At 43.9% G+C, this 22,412-nt stretch overlaps 1 protein-coding gene across 29 annotated transcripts in view; it reads right to left on the reverse strand.

Annotated features, from left to right (window-relative positions):
• Positions 1-22,412, reverse strand: part of ALPK1 (alpha kinase 1) — a 114,415-nt gene that overhangs the window by 9,918 nt on the left and 82,085 nt on the right. For 28 of the 29 annotated variants that reach the window (XM_069593506.1, XM_069593491.1, XM_069593495.1 and 25 more), the window contains 7 exons: positions 15,223-15,421; positions 10,557-10,616; positions 8,513-8,599; positions 7,226-7,302; positions 5,183-5,278; positions 3,297-3,401; positions 412-2,533 (listed from right to left, as the gene is read on the reverse strand). In XM_069593506.1, the coding sequence (XP_069449607.1) occupies positions 412-2,533; positions 3,297-3,401; positions 5,183-5,278; positions 7,226-7,302; positions 8,513-8,599; positions 10,557-10,616; positions 15,223-15,421 (2,746 nt within the window). Of the gene's footprint in view, positions 1-411; positions 2,534-3,296; positions 3,402-5,182; positions 5,279-7,225; positions 7,303-8,512; positions 8,600-10,556; positions 10,617-10,917; positions 11,128-15,222; positions 15,422-22,412 lie in introns of those variants that run through there. The other variant, XM_069593518.1, reaches the window with a different exon arrangement.

The following is a 22,412-nucleotide window of genomic DNA, read 5'->3' on the forward strand; positions in this document are numbered from 1 at the left end:
ACTAGAAGGATGATGTGTTACTAGGGCAAACTTCATTCCCTGGAGTTTTGAATGGGAAACAGAGAAAAACCAGCTGTGGCAATGAGAATCAACAGAGGAGACAGATAGTATATACGGCATCTAGAGCTGTTTCAAACCCTGACTGATGACTGCTCCCACGGTTGGTAAGATCCTCCCTTACTGCCTATGTAGCAAACCTCCAATGTATGAGGCAGCTTGAGTGAGCCTCTATTCTTTGCAACCTTTAGAGTCCATCACAGAGTGAAGAAGGCCCCCGAACTACATCTTTCTCTGTGTACTCACAAAGCATCACAGCTGTCTATACCTTTCACAAGCTTTAAGTGATCCACAGAACAGAAACGTCAGAGGGCCCTCAACATACAGAGATGCTTCCTGAAAGGGTGTACTTACTATGTGCTCCGTGGAGCTGGCTGGATTTAAAAACTCCTGTATGCTCCAGTCTCTGGAACAGCCAATCATGCCTCACCCCTGCCAAGAGTTTTTCAAAGTCATCAGGCTGCAGGGTGCGGGCCTCAAGGATCGCCTGCTTTGTCATTCCTGGCAATGAAACAAAAGAACTTCCACTGGAATTCAGAAAAGACCATGGATTTTCTCCCTCAGAAGAACCACTGGAGATTGCCGGTGATTTCAGCCACCAAGGTGAGGATAGGCTGGAGTTCTGGCTGCAGTTTAGCAGGTTTCCAGGTTCATTTGCTTCCTCCGTGGTAGTGCAGTCCTCGCTGAGGACAGGGGTGGAAGTCTTACTGCTTACTGAGGAACTGGGGATCTGGGCTCCCTGAATGTGCGGCTGCTTCCAAGTGCACGGTCTAGGGGAGCCACGTGTGCTCGTGGTGTGAACATCTGCACTGCCCAGCAGTGGGCTCTCCTCACCCACCGTGGAGGCATCAGGGTCAATGCCCTGCTCTTTGACTGAGCAACCATTTTTTCCTGAGTTAGGGTTTTGAACAAGCCAATGAGGAGTGTAAGAGTTACATGCTACTGTGGAACTTTCGTCCAGAGACTCGTCCACGACTGAGTGGAAGTCTACGGGAACATCCTCTGCTCTTTCTGCTATTTCTCCTTCCGGGTCAACCCAGCAGGGGCTATCTTTAAATGGAGGACCTGTGCCTCCTTTGATTTCTTCTCTCTTCTCTTCTTCATCCTCGTCCTTGGCATCACCGTTGATATCTCGAAACTCATCAATTGTTTCAAAGGTTTCTTCTTCTTGGATGGAAGGATATGAGGCCACATTCTTAGGCCAACCAGAATCAGAAGTCCAAGAAGCAGAACAAAATGAGGGTCTGGAATGAGCAGAAGTATTTCTGGACCCCACATTTCCAACTTCCTGCATGCCTCCTTTAAACCGCCCTCCACCAGAGGCCAATGAAATGTCTGTTGTGCTATGAGGTGGGAAGGTTGCCAAGGGCATGGACTCGTGCAGCTGACCTTGAGAAGACTCTAAACTGTCATCCCTGGGCACCTGGAGAGAGAGACCGTGCAGCTCTGAAGACAATGGGTGCTCAGCTCTGCTCGCCCCATTCACTTCCTGCTCGTCTGACAGGGCAGTGGAACACTGCGTGTCCACAAGATGCTCGTCCTTGCTCAGCTCTCTTCCTGCGGACATATCATCAACATAATTCACTTCCTCCCAGCTTGTAGAAGACTGGTGCCCTGATAACTTGCTCCAAGAACTGGAGCTTGGGCTGTCACTCAGAGACTTGTTCAGGACAGCTCCCCCACCGCTGCTGTGGTCTGTTGACTCAGCTTCGGTCTCCACATCTTCATCCACGGAGACTCGAAACGCATCAGAACCGGCCCAGTTTCTCCTTCCCGCCCTCCTGAGTTTCTCCTGACTGTTCATTGCCATTTGGGAGGAAGATATCACCATGCCTTTTTCAAAATGTGCTTTGTCCCCCGTGGCACTCACGGTATCTATGCTTTTTGTTTCTGTTTTCAGATCCGTGACACAGACTCCTGTTTTCATACCTTTCTGTTTATTTTTGTTGTTTCCACACGTGCTTTCAAATATTTCACACACTGAAGTGTGGTGCTGTGAATAGGCTCCAAGGATTTGGGGGAAATCCACTTGCCCAAGTAAGAGGGGCTTCTCTGACCCACGCCTGAATCCCTCTGGAACATAAGACTTGTCATCTAAATTTGAGAAGCTTTGAACTTGTAACTGTTCCTTCACCCGGGTGATAACAGACATGATTTCCTGAGAGACAGCTTCTCTCTCCTGACTTCTGGAGGAATTGCTGAACGTATACAGCTTTCCCATAGCTTCACTACAGAGCTGACTGGCTGTTTGGACGGTCTCCATCTCCCCATAGAGTCTTTGGTGCACAGTGGTGAGACCAAAAGCAGCTTTAAGAAAACTATGGAGCTCCTGTTTTCCCGTAACTGGTTCATCACATTTCTTGGTGAGGAGGCCAATTTCAAAGGCTTCTTTGGCTTCACATAGATATGAATTTTTCATTCCTGGAGGACAGTCCTTAGAACTACTATATGACAAGAGGCATGTGCCACGGATGTTCTGAGGAAAATATCAGATACAAAATCAGACACTGAATTAGAAACTGGAAGTGAATCAGGAAAAGTTTCCATTCCTAGAGGACAGATATTAGAGATAGTATTTTTTAAAAAATGTGCCATGGATATTCTAATAAAAATACATAAACATTGAGTCAGGGACCTGTGGTCTTTTTGATGCCTCAGGAGAAGGGGCTAGGACATATGTGATTGGTTGGCACGAATGGGGTAAGAAATTAGTTTTAGCTTCCATCCTACTGTAGCCCTGATGCTTTTGATCAAAGATGATAAAATTGCTGTCATTGTTGCTAATGTTATTTTCAGCAAACAGAGTCTATACATGGGACATGGACGAAATAATTTTGTTATATACAAACACATAATTTGTTTATTGATGGTCAAAACAATAGACTTGTGGCTTCCCAATCCCTCTGGATATTTGGATCACCTGGGAGGTATTCCATAATGAATGATTTCTGGGTAAGAATCCCAGGCCTTTACATGTAGTGGATTTAGGGTAGAGCCCAAGAATATGTATTTTGAAAGGGTTTTTAGGTGATTCTGACATCATATCCCCCGGTTGCAGTAACTTAGCTCCCCATCAGCAGGATGTCACTACTCTGGCTGATCTGACCTCTACATACATGAAGTCCGCTCACAATTACCTAGTGATGCACACAAATCCTATCTTAAGGTGCAACTCTCCCCTCCCCCTGGTGATGTCTGTCACTGGGGAGAGGAGCAAGGACGGGCTATGCCCTGCTTACCATAGCTGTGAGCACGAAGAGGGGCGTGTAGGGGCTGAAGGCAGCCGCCAGCTTGCAGGCTTCAGCGGCTGACAGCAAGTGGTGGTCAAACTCCTTCAGCAAGCGCTGCGAGGGAACAGGAGTCCAAGTGTATTGTGAGAAAACAAGAGGCCGAGTGTATACTGTTGACAATTATTTACCCATTAGCAAAAGACAGGCTATAAAATTCCCTTGCTTTTCTTTCAAGATTCTGAGGGGTGCCCTACGCCTCACCACAACCATTTCAGAACAGTGCCAAGAAAGAGTAAGTGGGCAAAGACCCCAGGACATTGACCATCCTTTCCCCCACACCCATACACCATCCATCCCCAACTTGCACCACAGAGACAGCCTCACATGTGCCAACATTTGTAGTTTGCCTGCCCACGCAAAGTAATTCAGACTAGTTTCTTCAAAGGATCATGCAGCTCTCTGTTCACAGAACTCTGAGCGTTTTGCAGTCAGATTCACTAATGATTTATGCATTGTTCTTGGCAAAGAAGGCTTTAATGTACAATTTCATAGCAAACAAGATTCATTCATTTATTCCAGAAATATGTATTGAATAGTCCCACGTGCCAAGCGCTGTTCTAGCCACGAAGGAGAGAGGAGACAGTGAGCCTGCAATGAACTTATTTTCTATTAAGGGGAGGGGATCAAAAACACACAAAATAAGTAAAGTGTGTAATATTTGAGATGGCAATAAATGTTCCAGAGAAAAATACAGTAAGAAGAGGTCAAGGAGGTCCAAGGCGGGAGGGCAGTTTGCAATTTTAAACAATCCTCAGAGATAACGTCACTGGACAAGGAACATAACCCCTTTCCTGTGTTTTGGTCTGTCTGATAGCAAAAGCAACATTTTGCTAAGATTCAGAGTAGAAGCCGCAAGCTATATGTATTCTTGCTGCTGCTGCTGCTGCTGCTGCTGCTAAGTTGCTTCAGTCGTGTCCGACTCTGTGCGACCTCATAGACGGCAGCCCACCAGGCTCCCCCGTCCCTGGGATTTTCCAGGCAAGAGTACTAGAGGGGTTGCCATTGCCTTCTCTGATATGTGTTCTTATGCTACACTAATTAGTACTGAGTACAGCTACTATTGTAGTTTTGGTATTTGAAAAAAAGGCAATGTTGATGATACTATTAAAATGTCAACTTGAGTGCAGTGCAGGAAAGCAGTCAATGTCTGTGCAATGCTCTGAACTGGTTAGAGATCTGGTTTCTGCTCCCAGTTCTCTTTCTTACTGACTGTGCAGGTTGCGGAGGTTACCTAGTTTCTCTAGACCTTAGTTTACTTTCCTCTAAAATGGGAGTGACACCTTCTGCTCTACCTTACGCCTAGGTAGACGTGGTGCGTGTGGCTCACATACATATGTACACACACTTCTTGAGTTATAAAACAATAAATAAATATTTATAATCATGACTATTACAGACAGGAGCCTGGACAAGCAACTGATGCCCTGATTTGAACAGACTGTTAATTAAAATCTTAAGTTATTACCCTTTTACTTTGTCATTGAGAGAGTTCAAGTGTAGAAACTGAATTTTGTGATAATCTGAAAGGAAATCATGGGGTTCAAAGCATTTATCACGTTGATTTCATTCTTTCATTCATTCTTTTTTTTCCCCTAATACCTCTGTAGGTCTGGTGCTGGGGTAATACAGCCAAATGGGACAGCATAGGAACTGTTCCTCAGGCTTGTTCACATTACTCGAAGAGGGGAGATATTGTGAGATACTGTGAGATACTGTGAGGGAAGATACAGGGAGATACTCTCCCTGACTCTTGGAGAGAGAATGAACCAAGAATAACACTGACAGTTTTGTAGGTGATGCCACTCTGCACTGTAGTTTTGCCAAGTGATGATTACCAGGTTAATGTCAGGATTGCTTTTAAACTTTTCATAATCTTTCTTGCTCATGGAGACGAAGATGTCTGCCAATATACCTAGCGATGTGGAAATGCCCTGCAAGGAAATACAAACAAAACGCAGATGAGGAACTTACAGTCAATTCTTGCTCTCAAGTCCCAAAGTCAACGATTGGCCCTCCGTATGAACCATTGCTTATTATTATCATTTGTTATTATGACTCTGAAGATACTTCTTGACTGGATGTCACTGGGCTTGAAAGATTATCACATCCTGAGGAATGGGCATAATGTAAACTCAGCTATTTCTTAGCAGGGCTTTGCTCGATCGTCGACATGAACTTGTCCACAATGTTAGGTATACAGAACTGACCCAAACAAGAGTTCCCACCCCCAGCTCCATTTGTGTTGTTAAAAGGATTGTAGGCAGCAGTGTTGCTAACACAGTTCAGGGAAATGTATAACCCAAAGCTTCAGTTAACGAGGAGAATGTTCTCACAGTCACAGAGGATGAGTACATCAAGGAAAGCTAATGTTGCTTCTCAATTTCTCAAATAAAGATGCTATGTAAACGGCTGAGGTCTTTTCCCACTTAACCAAAGGAGAATGATTTTACAGAATGCAGTTGAGCCATACCAACTTTGCTATGGAGTGAGGTAAAGGCTAAATATATAATAAAATCAATACCAGTAGAAATAAATAGATCAGTAGAAATAAATATACAAACAGATAGTTGCAAATATATAGAGAAACACTAAATACATACCAGGAGTCTAGTTGTGAGTAAGGATGAGCAAGACAGAGAGGGAGTTTTTAAATGTTTCTGGTCCTACTGTTCATTCATTCATGCTTGTGCTCAGTCCTGTCTGACTCTTTGCGACCCCATGGACTGCAGCCCACCAGGCCTCCCTGTCCATCACCAACTCCTGGAGTTCACTCAAACTCATGTCCATTGAGTTGGTGATGCCATCCAGCCATCTCATCCTCTGTCGTCCCCTTCTCCTCCTGCCTTCAGTCTTTCCCAGCATCAGGGTCTTTGACAATGAGTCAGTCCTTTGCAACAAGTGGCCAAAGTATTGGAGTCTCAGCTTCAGCATCAGTCCTTCCAATAAACACCCAGGACTGATCTCCTTCAGGATGGACTGGTTGGATCTCCTTGCTGTCCAAGGGACTCTCAAAAGTCTTCTCCAACACCACAGCTCAAAAGCATCAATTCTTTGGCGCTCAGCTTTCTTTATAATCCAACTCCTACATCCATACATGACTACTGGAAAAACCATAGCTTTGACTAGATGGACCTTTGTAGGCAAATTAACTTCTGTTTTTTAATATGTTGTCTAGGTTGGTCATAGCTTTCCTTCCAAGGAGTAAGCATCTTTTAATTTCATGGCTGCAGTCACCATCTGCAGTGATTTTGGAGCCCAAGAAAATAAAGTCTGTCACTGTTTCCAATGTTTCCCCATCTATTTGCCATGAAGTGATGGGACCGGATGCCATAATCTTTATTTTCTGAATATTGAGTTTTAAGCCAATTTTTTCACTCTCCTCTTTTACTTTCATCAAGAGGCTTTGTAGTTCCTCTTCACTTTCTGCCATAAGGGTGGTGTCATCTGCATATCTGAGGTTATTGATATTTCTCCTGGCAATCTTGATTCCAGCTTGTGCTTCTTCCAGCCCAGCGTTTCTCATGATGTACGCTGCATAGAAGTCAAATAAGCAGGGTGACAATATACAGCCTTGACGTACTCCTTTCCTGATCTGGAACCAGTCTGTTGTCCCATGTCCAGTTCTAACTGCTGCTTCCTGACCTGCATACAGATTTCTCAAGAGGCAGGTCAGGTGGTCTGGTATTCCCAACTTTTTCAGAATTTTCCACAGTTTGCTGTGATCCACATAGTCAAAGGCTTTGGCAGTCAATAAACCAGACGAATCAACACAAATATAACCAATAAAACTGATGAATTATAAACTCAATTGTGCCATAAGGTAATAACTTACCAAAGGCAAATATAGGAAATGAGAAAATAAATACGAGACAAACAACCTTTTTATCTGGCTGAGGAAGTGTCAGGTATCCCATGATCGAGGCCCATATTAACTCTGCTGCTTCATACCACATCCCTGGAAAAAGGGGACAGGACAAATTGCTAGTATCTGTGCTCTTGTGTCAGAAAATACTTTTAAAAACTAATACAGAAAGATGACTTTGCATTTTGTAAGAAAATTTACAACTAGATTAGATCGACAGCAATGAGCAGATAGTAACCTGCTAGAAAAACAACAATCTGCTTTTCCGGTTGGTTTAATACAGATAATTTTTCCCTTTCACAGGGAAACAGTAAGAAATATTACATATCACATGTGTACATATGAAATATATTAATATATAAATGATTATCTCCATTATGTTCAAGAAAACAATTACCATCTTCTGTTCAAAATTTTCAAATACATTAGTTTGCATTTTAAAATACAATTAAGGTCCTCAAAGGCACCCTACTCCAGTACTCTTGCCTGGAAAATCCCATGGATGGAGGTGCCTGGTAGGCTGCAGTCCATGGGGTCGCTAAGAGTCGGATACGACTGAGTGACTTCACTTTCACTTTTCATTTCATGCCTTGGAGAAGGAAATGGCAACCCACTCCAGTGTTCTTGCCTGGGGAATCCCAGGGACAGGGGAGCCGGGTGGGCTGCCATCTATGGCGTCGCACAGAGTCGGATATGACTGAAGTGACTTAGCAGCAAGCTTTGCTAGTAAAACTCAGAAATACCCTCCGAGGAACACATGGGTAAGTTATCAGGGTGTGTGCATGCACTCAGCCATATCTGACTCTTTGCAGCCCCATGGACTGCACGTGGCCTGTCAGGTTCTTCTGTCCATGGAATTTTTCAGGGAAGAATACTGGAGTGGGTTGACGTTCTCTACTCCGGGGATCTTCCTGACCCAGAGACTGAACTCGTGTCTCTTGCATCTCCTGCATTGTCAGGTGGATTCTTAACCACTAGCGCCATCTGGGAAGCCCAGTTATCAGCATAGGTTTAGAATAAGAGTGTCACTTATCACATGGAGTCCTGCTGAACTGACAGCCAGATGCCAGAAATATTACCAAGCAAAGTCACAATATAGAAACGCAAGTTTCTTTAACAAAACTCAACAGAAAACTATTTTGTTTTGTTAATGCTCATAATATTCCTGGCATCTTAAGTGTCAGTCTCTTTTTGATGAGGAAACTAAGGGAAGCGGAACAATATCAACCAGATCCAATGAGAAAAGCCCACAGTGAAATCTCTTAGGCAGATTTGGTAAACGAGACTGAGAGGATGACTGTACCCAGCTTGTGCAGAATTTGCCCTCTTATCTGTATGCAGACTGACTGCACCAGGACCTTGTCGCTTTCATTTCCGTACAGCCAGGTACCTACAATAAAAGAGAGGGGAAAAGAAAAACATTTTTGGCCTTGAATTATTACAGAAATAGCCTGGTGAAATAAAACTATGGTCATGGAAGCCTTCATGAACACGTGACATAGATTCGGTAGACAATCTCTTCTCTGTATGTAGAATAAGATCTAACCTATGACCTACAAGCCTTCACAGGAGTTGACTCCTGCCTGGTCCCCACCTCTCCCCATAACCAACTGGGCTCTGCTTGTGTCCCTTATAAGAGCAGCCAACTCTTGCTAGTGGTAGAGAATCTGCCTGTCAATACAGTAGATGCAAGAGATGCGGGTTCGATCCCTGGACGGGGAAGATCCCCTGGAGTAGGAAATGGCTACCTGCCTCAGTACTCTGGCCTGGAAAGATTCACGGACAGAGGAGCCTGGTGAGCTACAGTCCACAGGGTCCTAAACAGTCAGACACGACTGAACACCTGCATGCGTGCAGGCACACACACACTTGCTTCATGGTATCTGCACTTGTCATTCCCACTACCTGGGATTCTGCTCCCTCCAACTCCTACTGCAGGGCTCATCCTCAATGGTCTTGCCTCCAAGGCTTCCCAGATTAATTAATTACAGCATCACCCCCACTGTCTTGTGGTTCCTGAGAGGAGGGCGGGATCCATCCCATTCACCCGAAATTGGTTTGGATGTTGAAACTGATGGTTCCATACATGCACTGAGGGGATATGAAAAGATTTAGTGCTCACATAATGAGCCTTTCTGAGGAGGGCAGGGAAGGCACCTCTGCTGGTCCGTTTGACTTAAGTGAAGGGAGTGGTGGGTGGCTTCTCTTTTTATTTTGATTAGGGTGTGGGGCTGGGGTTAAGGTTCCCACAAGCTAGGCCAAGGTTTACTGATAAATGAGCTTAAAAAAAACTCAGCCTGTCCAGATGTGGGGCACAAGGGGAAGAAGCTGGGGCCGGATAACTGCCAGTGGCCAAACATCAAAAATAGTCAGGCTCTTTATCATAATCTCTCACTGCGCTCTGCCACACTAACCCCCTTACTTTCTCCCTGGCTTTTAATCTACATGTGTGTGTGCTGGGGAGTGCAGAAGATGGGAAAGATGCATGTTGTAGGTTAGTGATGGTGGCTTTGTATGGTCAATATTTTTACGTCCAGTTGGCTTCCCACTGGAAATGTCTACAAGTTTCAAGGAGTTTGGGACCTATATCCAAGTATATTGAGCTTAAAAGTCAACTAGGGGACCTCCCTAGCTTCAGTGGTTAAGACACTGAACTTCCATTGCAGGGGGCATAGGTTCAATCCCTGGTCCAGGAACTAAGATCCCACATGCCGTGTGTGGCACAGCCAAAAAATAAGGATAAAAAAAGTTGGCTGGGAATTGTGTTCAACTTGTTGGGACACTTGTTGAATGCCTAGAAATTCAGACAAGATATCTGAGGCTTAAATTACTTGTTACTCAACTATTAGGACTTCCTTCCTTTCATGTATGATTAAACATTCTAAGAAATCCATTTCAAAATACGTTTTTATTACATTTTCTCTGTAGCCAAATACAGTTTATTTTTCAGATCAGTTAAATACATAAAGCTGTAAGTGTATTCTCCTGAACTTACAGGCTCAATTTTCATTCATAATTCTTTACAAAGCTTCAGCTGAGCCTTTTCTGAAGCCCAGGGAGTTACCTACTTTCACAACGAATGCTGATTAGGTAACACCCTCCACAATAAAGCAGGGCAATATTAGAAGACTTGGTGGTTTTGTTTTCATTTTTGATAAGAGAAAATGGGAACACAGAGAAGTAAACTGCTCGACCAAAGCCACTTCTTTCATCGGGGCAGAGCCAGTTCCGGGGAGTTCAGGAATATCCAGTGCATAGTAACTACGAGGTCACTGAGTTGTTTCTGAACTGGAATTCTGGTAGGGACGGTGCGTGAGGGTTATGGTGGCGATATGACAGCACCTTACCCGTTGCTCCATTGTTGCTTATTAGACTGCTCAGGATATACTCGGCTTTTAAAAGTTTCCCTGAAAAGAAGCAACCAAATGCCACATAATTAGTTCTGAACACGTGCTTTAAATAGTACTGCTGTTCATGCTCTAAGGTTAACACGTTATAACAGGGAAACATCCTATATTAAACTTTAAAATCAGTAACTACATCACACACAGAAGTGAAAAAGAAGATGCGGTTTTCAGGAATCGGTAAGACGGGAAGTTATGTAGTAACTGAAACTGCAATTAGATTCACATGTATATATACATGTGTTCACTTACATGAATAAACAATCCATTCATACAGAGTAAGGCTTGAGAAGTATAGGCAAACCTTTCTCAGAGGCTGCATCTCCTTCTTGTGAAAACTATGCCAGGACTCTACTCCAAAAGTAGGGTTGAGTTGCTTGTGAAGTGAACAGGACTATTTACAGAATTATCAGGGCTTCCCTGCTGGCTCAGTTGGTAAAGAATCCGCCTGCAATGCGGGAGACGGCCTGCAAGGTAGGAGACCCAGGTTCAATCTCTGGGTCAGGAAGATCCCCTGGAGAAGGAGACAAAAAACCCACTCCAGAATTCTTGCCTGGGAAACCCCACCAGGACAGAGGAGCCTGGTGTGCTACAGTCCATGGAGTCGCAAAGAGTTAGACACAGCTGAGCAACTAGACCACAATAGAATTATCAGGAAGGAATTTTTTAGGGGGTTGGTAGAGAAGTTCTTTGTAAACTTTTCACTGACTTCATCAACACTACATAGGAGGGGCCTAACCTATGAATGACTGTTTCATAGGCCTAACCTAATTCATAGGCCTAATCTATGAATGTAAGTAGGAATCTCAATCATTTATCCTTTTATCCATTTCCGCTTCCAGGTCCCTCTAAGCCCTACATGGTCTGGCCTCTAGGACTTCTCTGACCTCATCTCTACCATTCTTTCCCGCATCCTCATTCCTACTTTGGTGGTAGTGGCTTCCTGACTATTCCTTGAACCTGTCAGGCTTGTTCCCAAGTCAGGGTCTTTGTATTTACAATTATTTTAGTCTGGAATGCTTCTGTCTCAGATATGTACAAAGCTTGCTCCCTTCTCCTTTAGGTCTTTGCTCAGATGTCACTTCACTGTCTCATAAGGCCTTCCCGGACCACCCTATTTCAGAGTGCACACACAGCCATATACCTGATTGTGGCAGAGTGTGTTCCAAAGGCGGTCACAACAATCTCTTCTGACCCACATGTTCTTTTGCAATGTGACCCTGCCACTCCTCCAACAAGAAGTGGAATCTAGAATCTATTTTCCTTCCCCTGAGCCTGAAGTGGCCCTGTGACCTACTGTGGACAGAGGACGTGGCAGAAGCGACACTGTGTACCTTTCTGGTCAGGACATTGAGAGACACCTCTGGAGTGTGGATGTTTCTCTGGAGCATAGGTTTGTACTTGGTCTGCTAGGCCCCAGAAATTTCAGTACTGAATTAGTTTTCTCTTAATTACTTGCTGGGGTAATTGTGGGTAAATTCAGACTCCACATGGACCCCTGGCACAGACTTGCTGCTATTTCTTTTTGGATGGATATATACATATATTATTCCATGGCAACTAGAAGGGGAAACAGCGGAAGCGGTGACGGATTTCCTCTTCTTGGGCTCCAAAATTACTGTGGACAGGGACTGCAGCCATGAAATCAGAAGACAATTGCTTCTTGGCAGGAAAAGCGGTGACAAACCTAGCCAGTGTGTTGAAAAGCAGAGACATTACTCCGCTGACAAAGGTCCATATAGTCAAGGCTGTGGTCTTCCCAGGAGTCAGGTATGGTTGTGAGAGCTGGACATAAAGAAGGCAGAACACCAAAGAATTGATGCCCTTGAACTGTGGTGCTGGAGAAGACTCCTGAAAGTCCCTTGGACTACGAGGAGATCAAACTAGTCAATCTTAAGGGAGATCAACCTTAAATATTCACTGGAAGGACTGATGCTAAAGCTGAAGTTCCAGTATTTTGATCATCTGATACAAACAGACGACTCATTAGAAAAGTCTCTGATGCTGGGAAAAATTGAGGGCAGGAGAAGAAGAGGGCATCAGAGGATGAGATGGCTGGACGGCATCACCAATGCAATGAACCTGAACTTGGGCAAGCTCCGGGAGATGGTGAGGGACAGGGAGGCCTGGAGTGCTGCAGTCCACGGGGTCGCAAAGAGTCAGGAATGACTGGGTGACTGAACAATAACAACAAAACATATGTATATATTTGGCTTCCATCTCAGGGCTTGGGCAGAGAGCAGGCTTCCCTCCCCTACTTCTCTAGTTGGGTTGGTAGAGCTGTTCGGTCCCATTTCATAGCTGCGCAGACTTTTAAGAATTCCAGCTTTATGCAAATATTGCACCCCACGAAGCCCAAGGCCCTGTCCCTGCACAGGAATTAAGGCGGCAATCCCTTCGCTTAGACTGTATCCAAGTGTAAATCCCTTTGGCTATAGTGTCAGGAGCAGTAATCTACTATTCTGACTTTGAACATCTATCTTTCATGCATTTAAAAACATTGAATTTACTATATTTATGTAATGGGAGAAGATTCCGCCTTCTCCATGTTAATGGAACTGTAAGTCTGAATCTATATTTCTAATTGTGGCTTGAAACGTTTTGTCTAATTTCAGGCAAGAGTGAGCTGAGCAGGCCCAGGACATCCTCTTTTGCCTCTGAAATCTCATGATGTTGAATACTCAGACCTTTGGAATGTGTTTTGAGTGGGTACCAGGAAGGCTAGGTCAAAGGGCAAAACAAGAAGACTGTGCTGTCCCCTCGCATTATTTTCGTTCCTTTTCCTTACCCTTATAGTATCGCACACACTTCTGCTCCATCATCGTTTCCCAAATGCTGGGGATTGAGATGCCCTTCCCCTGTACCTTCTCTGCTTTCCAGGACACCACCCCTGCTCTAAGCCCCCCTCTCTCTCTGGGAAACCCAGAGTAGGTAGAGGCTCAAGGGATGTTTGGGGGCAGATGTTCACAAGTAAGCACCTAACCCTGAGGCTGAGTTTGTCTTCTTGTGGCACCTCTGGTACTATCTTTGAGGAAATGACAACTCCAACTGTTGGAGAATAAGATCTACGACTTATACCTTAGACATATGATATGTGGGCAGAGAAGTGTACTACTCATGATGGTAGCAAGGCTTAACCCATCATCAGGAGAAAAACTCGATACTACCTTGGTTAGAGATGTGAGAGACAACCAACCAACCAAATAAGTGGAAAGATTATTTGCTTGTGTAAAGCAAAGCTATCAACACGCCTGCCTACCAACTTGACCTTGATTAGCATGTTGCACTACAGCAAATCAGTGTATTATAAGACATGCCCTCTGTTCCAAGTTCTATTTAGTGAGAACAGACGTTAGGACACTGCCTGCCCACACGCATCCCTCATTTTTCGGTGCCACCGCCCCCTCACCAGAGAACGTTCTGCTGACACATCATTCCATCTGATGCTGTCAGGAGGAACATTAGTGGTTAGGTTTCTCTCATACTTTAAAGATGATAAACCCCAAACATTATAAAAATGTCCCCAATTATGGATATTTGAAGTAACACTTTTTATTTCCTAAGTTCAACTCTGTTGATGTAGTTACTTTAGAAAACTCTATAAGACGACCCCGGTACAATTTACACACAGCTGCAAGAACTTGAGAGTGAATGAGCTTGGGCTTTTGAAAAGTTAGCCTCCACAGGCCCATTTCTCTGTCCTTTTATCTCTGCCCCTCTCTGTATTCAGCAACTGTCTCATTCAGTATAGTCAGTACAGTTCCTTTTCAAAGGAAATGAAGTAGTTAAAAGATATTTTAACCTCTTCAAGTACAAAGTTATTAAAACAATAGCAATAGCTAAACCCAGTTTTAAAAATGAGCCAGTTCTGTTTCTGGCAGAGGCAACTTGCATTCTCTTTTTGTCCTTTACTTTTTCACTCTTGGAAACCTTATGGTTATCAGTAATTTAAATAATTCAAGAATTCTATGGAAGTGAACTTTGCTGTAACACAGAGCAGGCCCCTACCCCCACCAGCCCTCCTCTACATTACAGCCTCAGTTAGAATGTCAGCCTCATTTTTCATTTCATTCAAAGTGACAGAAAGAAAAAAAAAAGATACTTTAAGGCCTAATCAGGTACTGTACCGGTGCTCCTAGTGATGGAAAAAAAAATCTCAAATTACTTCAGTGGGTTTGTCAGCTCTATTGTTAGCATAGTCAAGTGGCCCTACAGAAAGGAGACAGGAGAGCTAAGAGAAAATAGTAGAATTCTAATCTGCTTTTTAAAGGCTCTTGGTCAGAAGTACAGCAATTCAGATACCCCTGTTTGAAAGCAGCGGGACAGATTTGTTAGACGACAAAAGCTCCAATTAGTATTTTCCACCCCCTTTCACAATTTTCTCTATTGCTTTTGGCTCTGAAACCCTTTATGCCAGGGCCTTTGTGCTGGCAAGAGGCGGGTGGAAGGGCGCCGCGGCAGGCCGGCCGGCGGGAGCGCGGGAGGCGGCAGAGGGAGGCCGGCGGGCCGCGGTTCCCGTCTGCCCTGCGGAAGTCAAAGAGCCCCGAGGGCAGACGAGCCCCGGACGGGCCGCCTCCGGGACAAGGGGGGCCCGCCGGAGGAAGCCTACCTGCATGCATCGAGATTCGGGCCTGGCGGATGACCACCTGCGGGGCGATGGGCGTCGCGGGCTGCAGCCTGTGCAGCGCTTTGGCGACCTGCAGCAGCTGGCCCGAGACGTCGAGCCCGTACAGGAGACGGTCGCTCAGGAACACGATGGCGGCGGCCGTGGCGCAGTCCCGGGCGAGGATGGAGGCTTTCAGGCACGCCTGGGGGAACATCCACCAGACACCATCAACAGGACCGAAAGAGCGCCCGCAGAAAAGAGAGCAGCCTTGGGACCAGGCTAGTCGTCTTGGTATTGTGATCAAAAGAACAACAAAACCTAGAGCTAGGGGAGCCAGGAGGAGACTGAACCAAAAGACAGTCATCATCGTCGTCGTCATCCCAATTCATTTGTGGGATTAAGTATTTTTTATTCCATTTTCCCTATTCCATTTCTAAAATTATACAGGTGATAAAATGCATATATGCTATTAAAAGTCCAGACAATACCAAGTCAAAATTAAATGTGCCCCTTTGTTTCCTGATTCCCTACTTTATTTTCTCCCTTCCTCCCACCAATTTCATACTTGTTCTTTCTGAGAATGGTTTCACAGAGATCTTTCCAGAACTTCCTCTACCCTTTTATGTATGCTGCTACTGCTGCTAAGTCGCTTCAGTCGTGTCCGACTCCGTGCGACCCCATAGATGGCAGCCCACCAGGCTCCCCCGTCCCTGGGATTCTCCAGGCAAGAACACTGGAATGGGTTGCCATTTCCTTCTCCAATGCATGAAAGTGAAAAGTGAAAGTGAAGTCGCTCAGTTGTGTCTGACTCTGTGCGACCCCATGGACTGCAGCCCACCCGGCTCCTCCGTCCATGGGATTTTCCAGGCAAAAGTGCTGGAGTGGGGTGCCATCACTTTCTCCGAATCCTTTTATGTATATTTAGACATTAATTGATTCCTTGCAGTGCCTTTCTTCCTCTTTCTCCTTTTCTCTCTTTTTCTTCCTTCTCTTTTTTCTCTCCCTTTCTTTTCCTTCCTTTCCATCCTAAATGAAATTACACTAGACATACTGTTGTGTTACTTGGTTTCTTCAGTCATCATAACATCTAGAATAGCTTTCCATATCAGTTCATAACACCCTGCTTCATTTATTGCCTACATTTTAATTAATAAGAAATATAGAAGTCTAGGTAATATTTTATATTTATATGGTCATGTGTAGTTAATGAATAAAATAAGAAAAGGATGTCTGAATGTACTTTCAGACATGCAAGTATAACAAAGAGTGAGAAATAGAGATTTAAATGAGGCAAACTTTTATGGAAAAACACCATATTTAGGGCTTTTAAGGTATTATACTGTGAGTGAAAGTTGCTCAGTCATGTCCAACTCTTTGCAACCCCATGGACCTTACAGTCCACGGAATTCTCCAGGCCAGAATACTGGAGTGGGTAGCCTATCCCTTCAGATTCAGTCAGATTCAGCCAGATTCCGCCAGATTCCTTACCAACTGAGATCACGGAAGCCTAAGGTATTATGCTAAAGACACTAAAAGTCACACAGCTGAACATAAATGAATTTACCACCCATTTGCTAAACCAAGTAGAATGTTTTCTGGGCTTGTCAGTTCACATATGAAGCTTAGAAAGCATTATAAGCGTTGCCATTTTCCTACCACAATCTTTTTATACAAACACTGCTTTCTTCATCACATGAGTACTAACATTTATTGGGCAAAACTAGGTACCAGGCACAGTGCTAAGAGCTTTATATGTATTAATTTATTTAATCATCACCAAAAATCCTAAGAGGCAGATTCTATTTACTTGTCAAAATCAGTATTTTAATCATCCAATTGAATTATTCCTCCCATTCTGACTCCTAAAATCCTACTGGGTTGACCAAAAAAGTTCATTTGGATTTCTCCAGAATATCTTATGAAAAACCCAAATGAATGTTTTGGCCAGCTCAACATTTCTTTTCATTTATACCTTGCTACCAAGAACCACCGCAATAATCCTTCTCTTTTCAAACTAATGCATTCTCATTAAGGCTTTTAACCTATTACTGTGTTTTTTAAGTTTAAAAAGTGATAATGTGCTCTGGTATTTGTCCTTTTGTTCTTAGTTGATCACTATTGAAATTGTGATATTAATAGTAATACCAATTGTTAGGGGGAATATCTCTTCTCTCCTTTGCTGTTTCCTTCCATGTGCAGGGAGCTCAGTTACTGCAGCACTCCTGGCCTCTTTCTACTTATTCTGCCCCAGGAGAGGTGGACGATTTTGATTGGTAAACTTGGGAAGAAACTGGGCATGCATTGCTTAGCTCCTCAATTTTTTCTTTTGGGATCAGAGTGTCTAAAGGAAATAGGGATTCTTCTCTGCTCTTCTATGTCATGCCTTATCTAGAAAACCACCCCTTATGGGGTGATCTGCTTGGCTCAGTAATTTCTGTGACTGAATAGGGAAGTCAACATAATTCTGGGGTTCATCTAGCAGAACCCCTTGCCCTAAAACCTAGCTGTATCCAAGTTAGCCTTTGTCAGAATTAAAGGTAATATTTAATCTCTTGTCTCCCTAACTCTTTTGTTTTATTTCTTAGTTTGCTCTAGGAGGGTAAGAGAGGTGTTGTTTATTGGATCTGCCCAAAGACCCCAATGTTAATCATTACCTGACACACCATGTGTGCTGTGTGCTAAGTTGCTTCAGTCGTGTCCGAAACCTTTGTGACTCATTGTGTCCAAGGGATTCTCCAGGCAAGAATACTAGAGTGCCCTCATCCAGGGGATCTTTCCTACCTAGGGATCGAACCTATATCTCTTTAGGTCTCCTGCATAGGCAGGCGGGTTCTTTATCATGAGTGCCATCTGGGAAGTCCACCTAACACACCATAACCCTTTCTAAAGGAAACTGCTCTGCTCACAGCTCCTGCCTTTGAAGCAGCAACGTTTTTTGTTGACCTTGATCCCCTCTTCCCATCTTACCACCAGCTGAAGGCTAACCTAAGAGTACCTACCTCATACCTAGCCCATGACTCTGTGGCCTGGATTGAAAAATGAATTTATCAGTTTAAACTAAGAAACACAGAATTTTCCTGTTGCTGCAGGAGAGGAAGAAGCAGAGAGTAGAGTTTCGCTAAGCTACGTTTATGTATAACACCCGCGTGACTGTGAATCCAGATCCACGTTTTCACCAGCGCTATTATTAGAGTTACAGGCTTCCTTTATCATCCCATGTGTATGTTCATAATAATGTACACCCTGTTCTATGAATTTCCTTGTGTGAGCCTCTGTTTAACTCAACCAAAAATGCCTAACTAAAACGGAAACGCTCCAAACTGCTATTGAGGATTGTCAGGTAAACCATTAATCTGAAAACACAAGTTTTAAAATGAGAACAAGGCAGTCATTTGACATTTGTAAAACGTAAATTTAAAGATAGAAAAGGAAATTGCTGACTTTATCTATGCCCAGCTCTGTTTAACATGGAGTCTCTGATCAAGAGTCCTCGACGCTAGGTGCACAACACGGCCCTTTGGTTTGCAATGTGAGCTGCTATCTGCAGAATGTGCAGCGTCTGCCATGGCCAGGCTCTCTTAAACCGTTCTTTGAAACAGCAACTCTGTTCCTGTCACCCCGCTCATGACCCTATGGAGGGTACTCAGCAAGCCACAGTGAGCCCCTTCTCTTTGAGGTGCATGCCTGATGTTTAGTTCTGCTCTTCATTCTCATAGGGGTCTCGCTTCAGTTTTCTGAGTAAGAGTACCTATGTGGGATGCAATGTTTAGAGGCAGGTCTGTTCTCCAGGGCTGATTCTCCTCCCTTTCCTCCTTGACAATAATGGTTTCCATCTTTGTAGTACCATATAGTTTATGAAAAATGTTCACACACGTGATTTCATTTATATTTATAGTAACTACAAAATCTAAGTAAGGTAAGGAAACAGACTGAGAGGTCGACTTTCCAAAGTTACAAAGTCAAAGGGTCAGGGTCAGGCAGGAAGGAACTCAAGTCTCTATCATTTCCTCCCCCCCTTTTCTGTTGTGGTAGAAAAGCACAGAACATAAAGTTTACTGTCTTAGCTTTTTTTAAGTATGGCATTCAGTAGTGTTAAGTGTATTCATATTGTTGTAAATTAGATCTTCAGAACTTTTTATCTTGCAAATATGAAACTCATTACACATTAAATAAACCCTTTCTCCCTTCTCCCTAGCTCCAGGTAACCTCCATTTTACTTTCTGTTTCTATGAATTTGACTCTTCTAAGGTATGTCATCACTTCATGGGAAATAGATGGGGAAACAGTGGAAACAGTGTCAGACTTTTATTTTGGGGGGCTACCAAATCACTGCAGATGGTAACTGCAGCCATGAAATTAAAAGACGCTTACTCCTTGGAAGAAAAGTTATGACCAACATAGATAGCATATTCAAAAGCAGAGACATTACTTTGCCGACTAAGGTCCGTCTAGTCAAGGCTATGGTTTTTCCTGTGGTCATGTATGGATGTGAGAGTTGGACTGTGAAGAAGGCTGAGTGCCGAAGAATTGATGCTTTTGAACTGTGGTGTTGGAGAAGACTCTTGAGAGTCCCTTGGACTGCAAGGAGATCCAACCAGTCCATTCTGAAGGAGACCAGCCCTGGGATTTCTTTGGAAGGACTGATGCTAAAGCTGAAACTCCAGTACTTTGGCCACGTCATGTGAAGAGTTGACTCATTGGAAAAGACTCTGATGCTGGGAGGGATTGGGGGCAGGAGGAGAAGGGGACGCCAGAGGATGAGATGTCTGGATGGCATCACTGACTCGATGGACGTGAGTCTGAGTGAACTCCAGGAGTTGGTGATGGACAGGGAGGCCTGGTGTACTACTATTCATGGGGTCGCAAAGAGTCGGACACGACTGAGCGACTGAACTGAACTGAACTGAACTGAAGGGACCTCAGAGATGTAAAAACCATCCAAATCCACTTCTAGGGATAAAAAACGTCTGAGATGAAACTGTAAGTATCTGGATTGTGTCCAAGGTCTTCTGTTCATTTGCCATGGCAAGTTACTTAACCTCTCTGAGTCTCAGTTTCCTCATCTGTGACATGTGGATAATATCGATTTTTAGTGCTGTTTGAGAATTAGAAGAAATGTGGGTCAATTGTTCAGCACAGAGCCTGGCACATTATGGGTGCTTAATAAATGAAGGGGAACAAAACAGGGACAAGAACTTAGTTCCTTTGCTCCCATTTCCCTGTATGACAAAATGGCACCAAGCGAAGATAGACTCGTACAATAAATGTCAGCGGAATTTTCAGGAGAGCAAAAAGGAAGTAACAGATCATTCCTATAACATCTCTAAGGTTTATCTCAGAAAATGGTGGAGCCTCTCATTTAATTTCTTTCTTCTCTTTGCCCTGTCTAAGGAGTGATGTTACTAGAAACTGAGAAAAGAAAAGAAAGAAAAGGAAAATGAGCAGGCTCCACGAGCAGTTGGCGAAGGGAAGCTGGTGCTTGAAAGGCAGCTTTCTCAGCATGCACGTGCGAGCTGCTTTTGGCTGTGGCCAATGGAGGAATCCCTTCCGAGCACCTGAAAAGGATGTTGCAAACACCCTCTTCTGCATCCCGCATGAACACGCCATATATTTGAGCAGAGAACATTGCCTCATCTGTTTTTCCCCCTTCTACTCTTAATAGTTTGGAGCACAAAAGCCTGAGAGAGGGTGACCTGCCAGACAAAGGCCCTTTGAGTTCCTTGGAGAAGTAGACTCGGAGGAGGATGGAAGGAATCCAAGTGGCCCTATTATTTCCACTTGCACTAATTAGACATTTTTCTGTCAGCTATTGAGCACTGCTGAGAGGCCAAACTCTCTGAATTCATTTCTAAAGTGTTTACAGAAGTTTGCATCTGTTTGTGTCTCTTCAGGAGGAAAATAAGCACTTCAATAGCATTGTGGAAAATCTAAACGAACCATCCTATTCTGGAGGGCCTGGCGTCCCCACAGCTGCATAATTTAACTCCGTTCAGGGCCTGAACCTCTCGCATCTTTCTCCAAAACCTAACGACGCAAAATGCAGAGAAAGTCAACTCCGGAGAATCTCTTCTTTCTTGTCATTGTCTTTCCTCTCCCTCCTTTGAAACGGCGGCCTGCTGTGCGTCACATACAGATTTGGGTGGGTATCATGCTTGCAGTCCCGCTCTCGTGTTTCTACCAGCACTCTGAGAAATTAATACCCACTTTCATTTGCTGCCAAGTGAGGGGATAGTAAATTCCTCAGCAGCAAAGCCGAATACATCACCATCCTGGGAATCTCCCCCAAGTGTCTGCCCGGGGAGCACTCTGACTTCAGAAGGGGAGGAATGAAAGGAGGCCCCGGGTGTGTGGTAGGGAAAGAGAAAGTTTCCCTACATGGCAAACTGTGCCTGGGTTATGCACAATTAGATTAACATGAAAGAGAGTCCCTTTCCCTCCCCCACTCCCCAAAAAAGAAAAAAAAAAGAAAACAACACAAAAACCCTAACCCACTGACTACGTGGCAGTGCCTTTGAAATGCATATTGGTCTACATGGTATTTGATTCAGGGTTCTTTTTGTTTGGGTTTTTAGGCCCACAACGGACCTGCCATCACAGAGGACTCAAAAATAAAATCTTTTAAGATGATGTCACAGTAACAGAATTTTAGTGATGGAACCAATATAACATAACTCAAGATTTTTTTAAAAAAGGAATTCTATTCCTTTATCTTTGCTCGGAGGCTGACTTAAGGGAAATCTTGTTCAACTAGTCACTAAATTGTGTTTTTCTTGTTGAGTGAACGTGTTTAAATGAAAATATATGGACACAGATAAGGCAGTGTGTATGCTGGATTTCTAAAGATAGGCTTGCAAATGTGCACACACACACATACCCTACATTTTTTTGCATCTGTTTTCAGGATGGGAAATATGGGGTTCTAATTGAATTTGTGGTACAAAGGGAACTTCATGGCGAGGAAGCTGAGTCAGGTGGTAAAGGAATTAAATTCCACAATGAGATTTCAATACACAGATGATTGAAAAAATGCTAAAGAGCCTGTTCTAAGGGCTTTTGCTGAACAGCAGCAAGGAAAAGTGTGTGCTATTTTCAGAGTTCCTTGCATTAACGCTAGCCCCTCCCAATGCTGAGCATCAAGTTTGGGTCCCAGCTATGGGTTCAAAGCCGTGATGTGTTCACAGCAATGACAATGG

Source organism: Ovis canadensis, chromosome 6 (genome assembly GCF_042477335.2).
Source record: "Ovis canadensis isolate MfBH-ARS-UI-01 breed Bighorn chromosome 6, ARS-UI_OviCan_v2, whole genome shotgun sequence".
In the NCBI taxonomy this organism is placed as follows: Eukaryota; Metazoa; Chordata; class Mammalia; order Artiodactyla; family Bovidae; genus Ovis; species Ovis canadensis.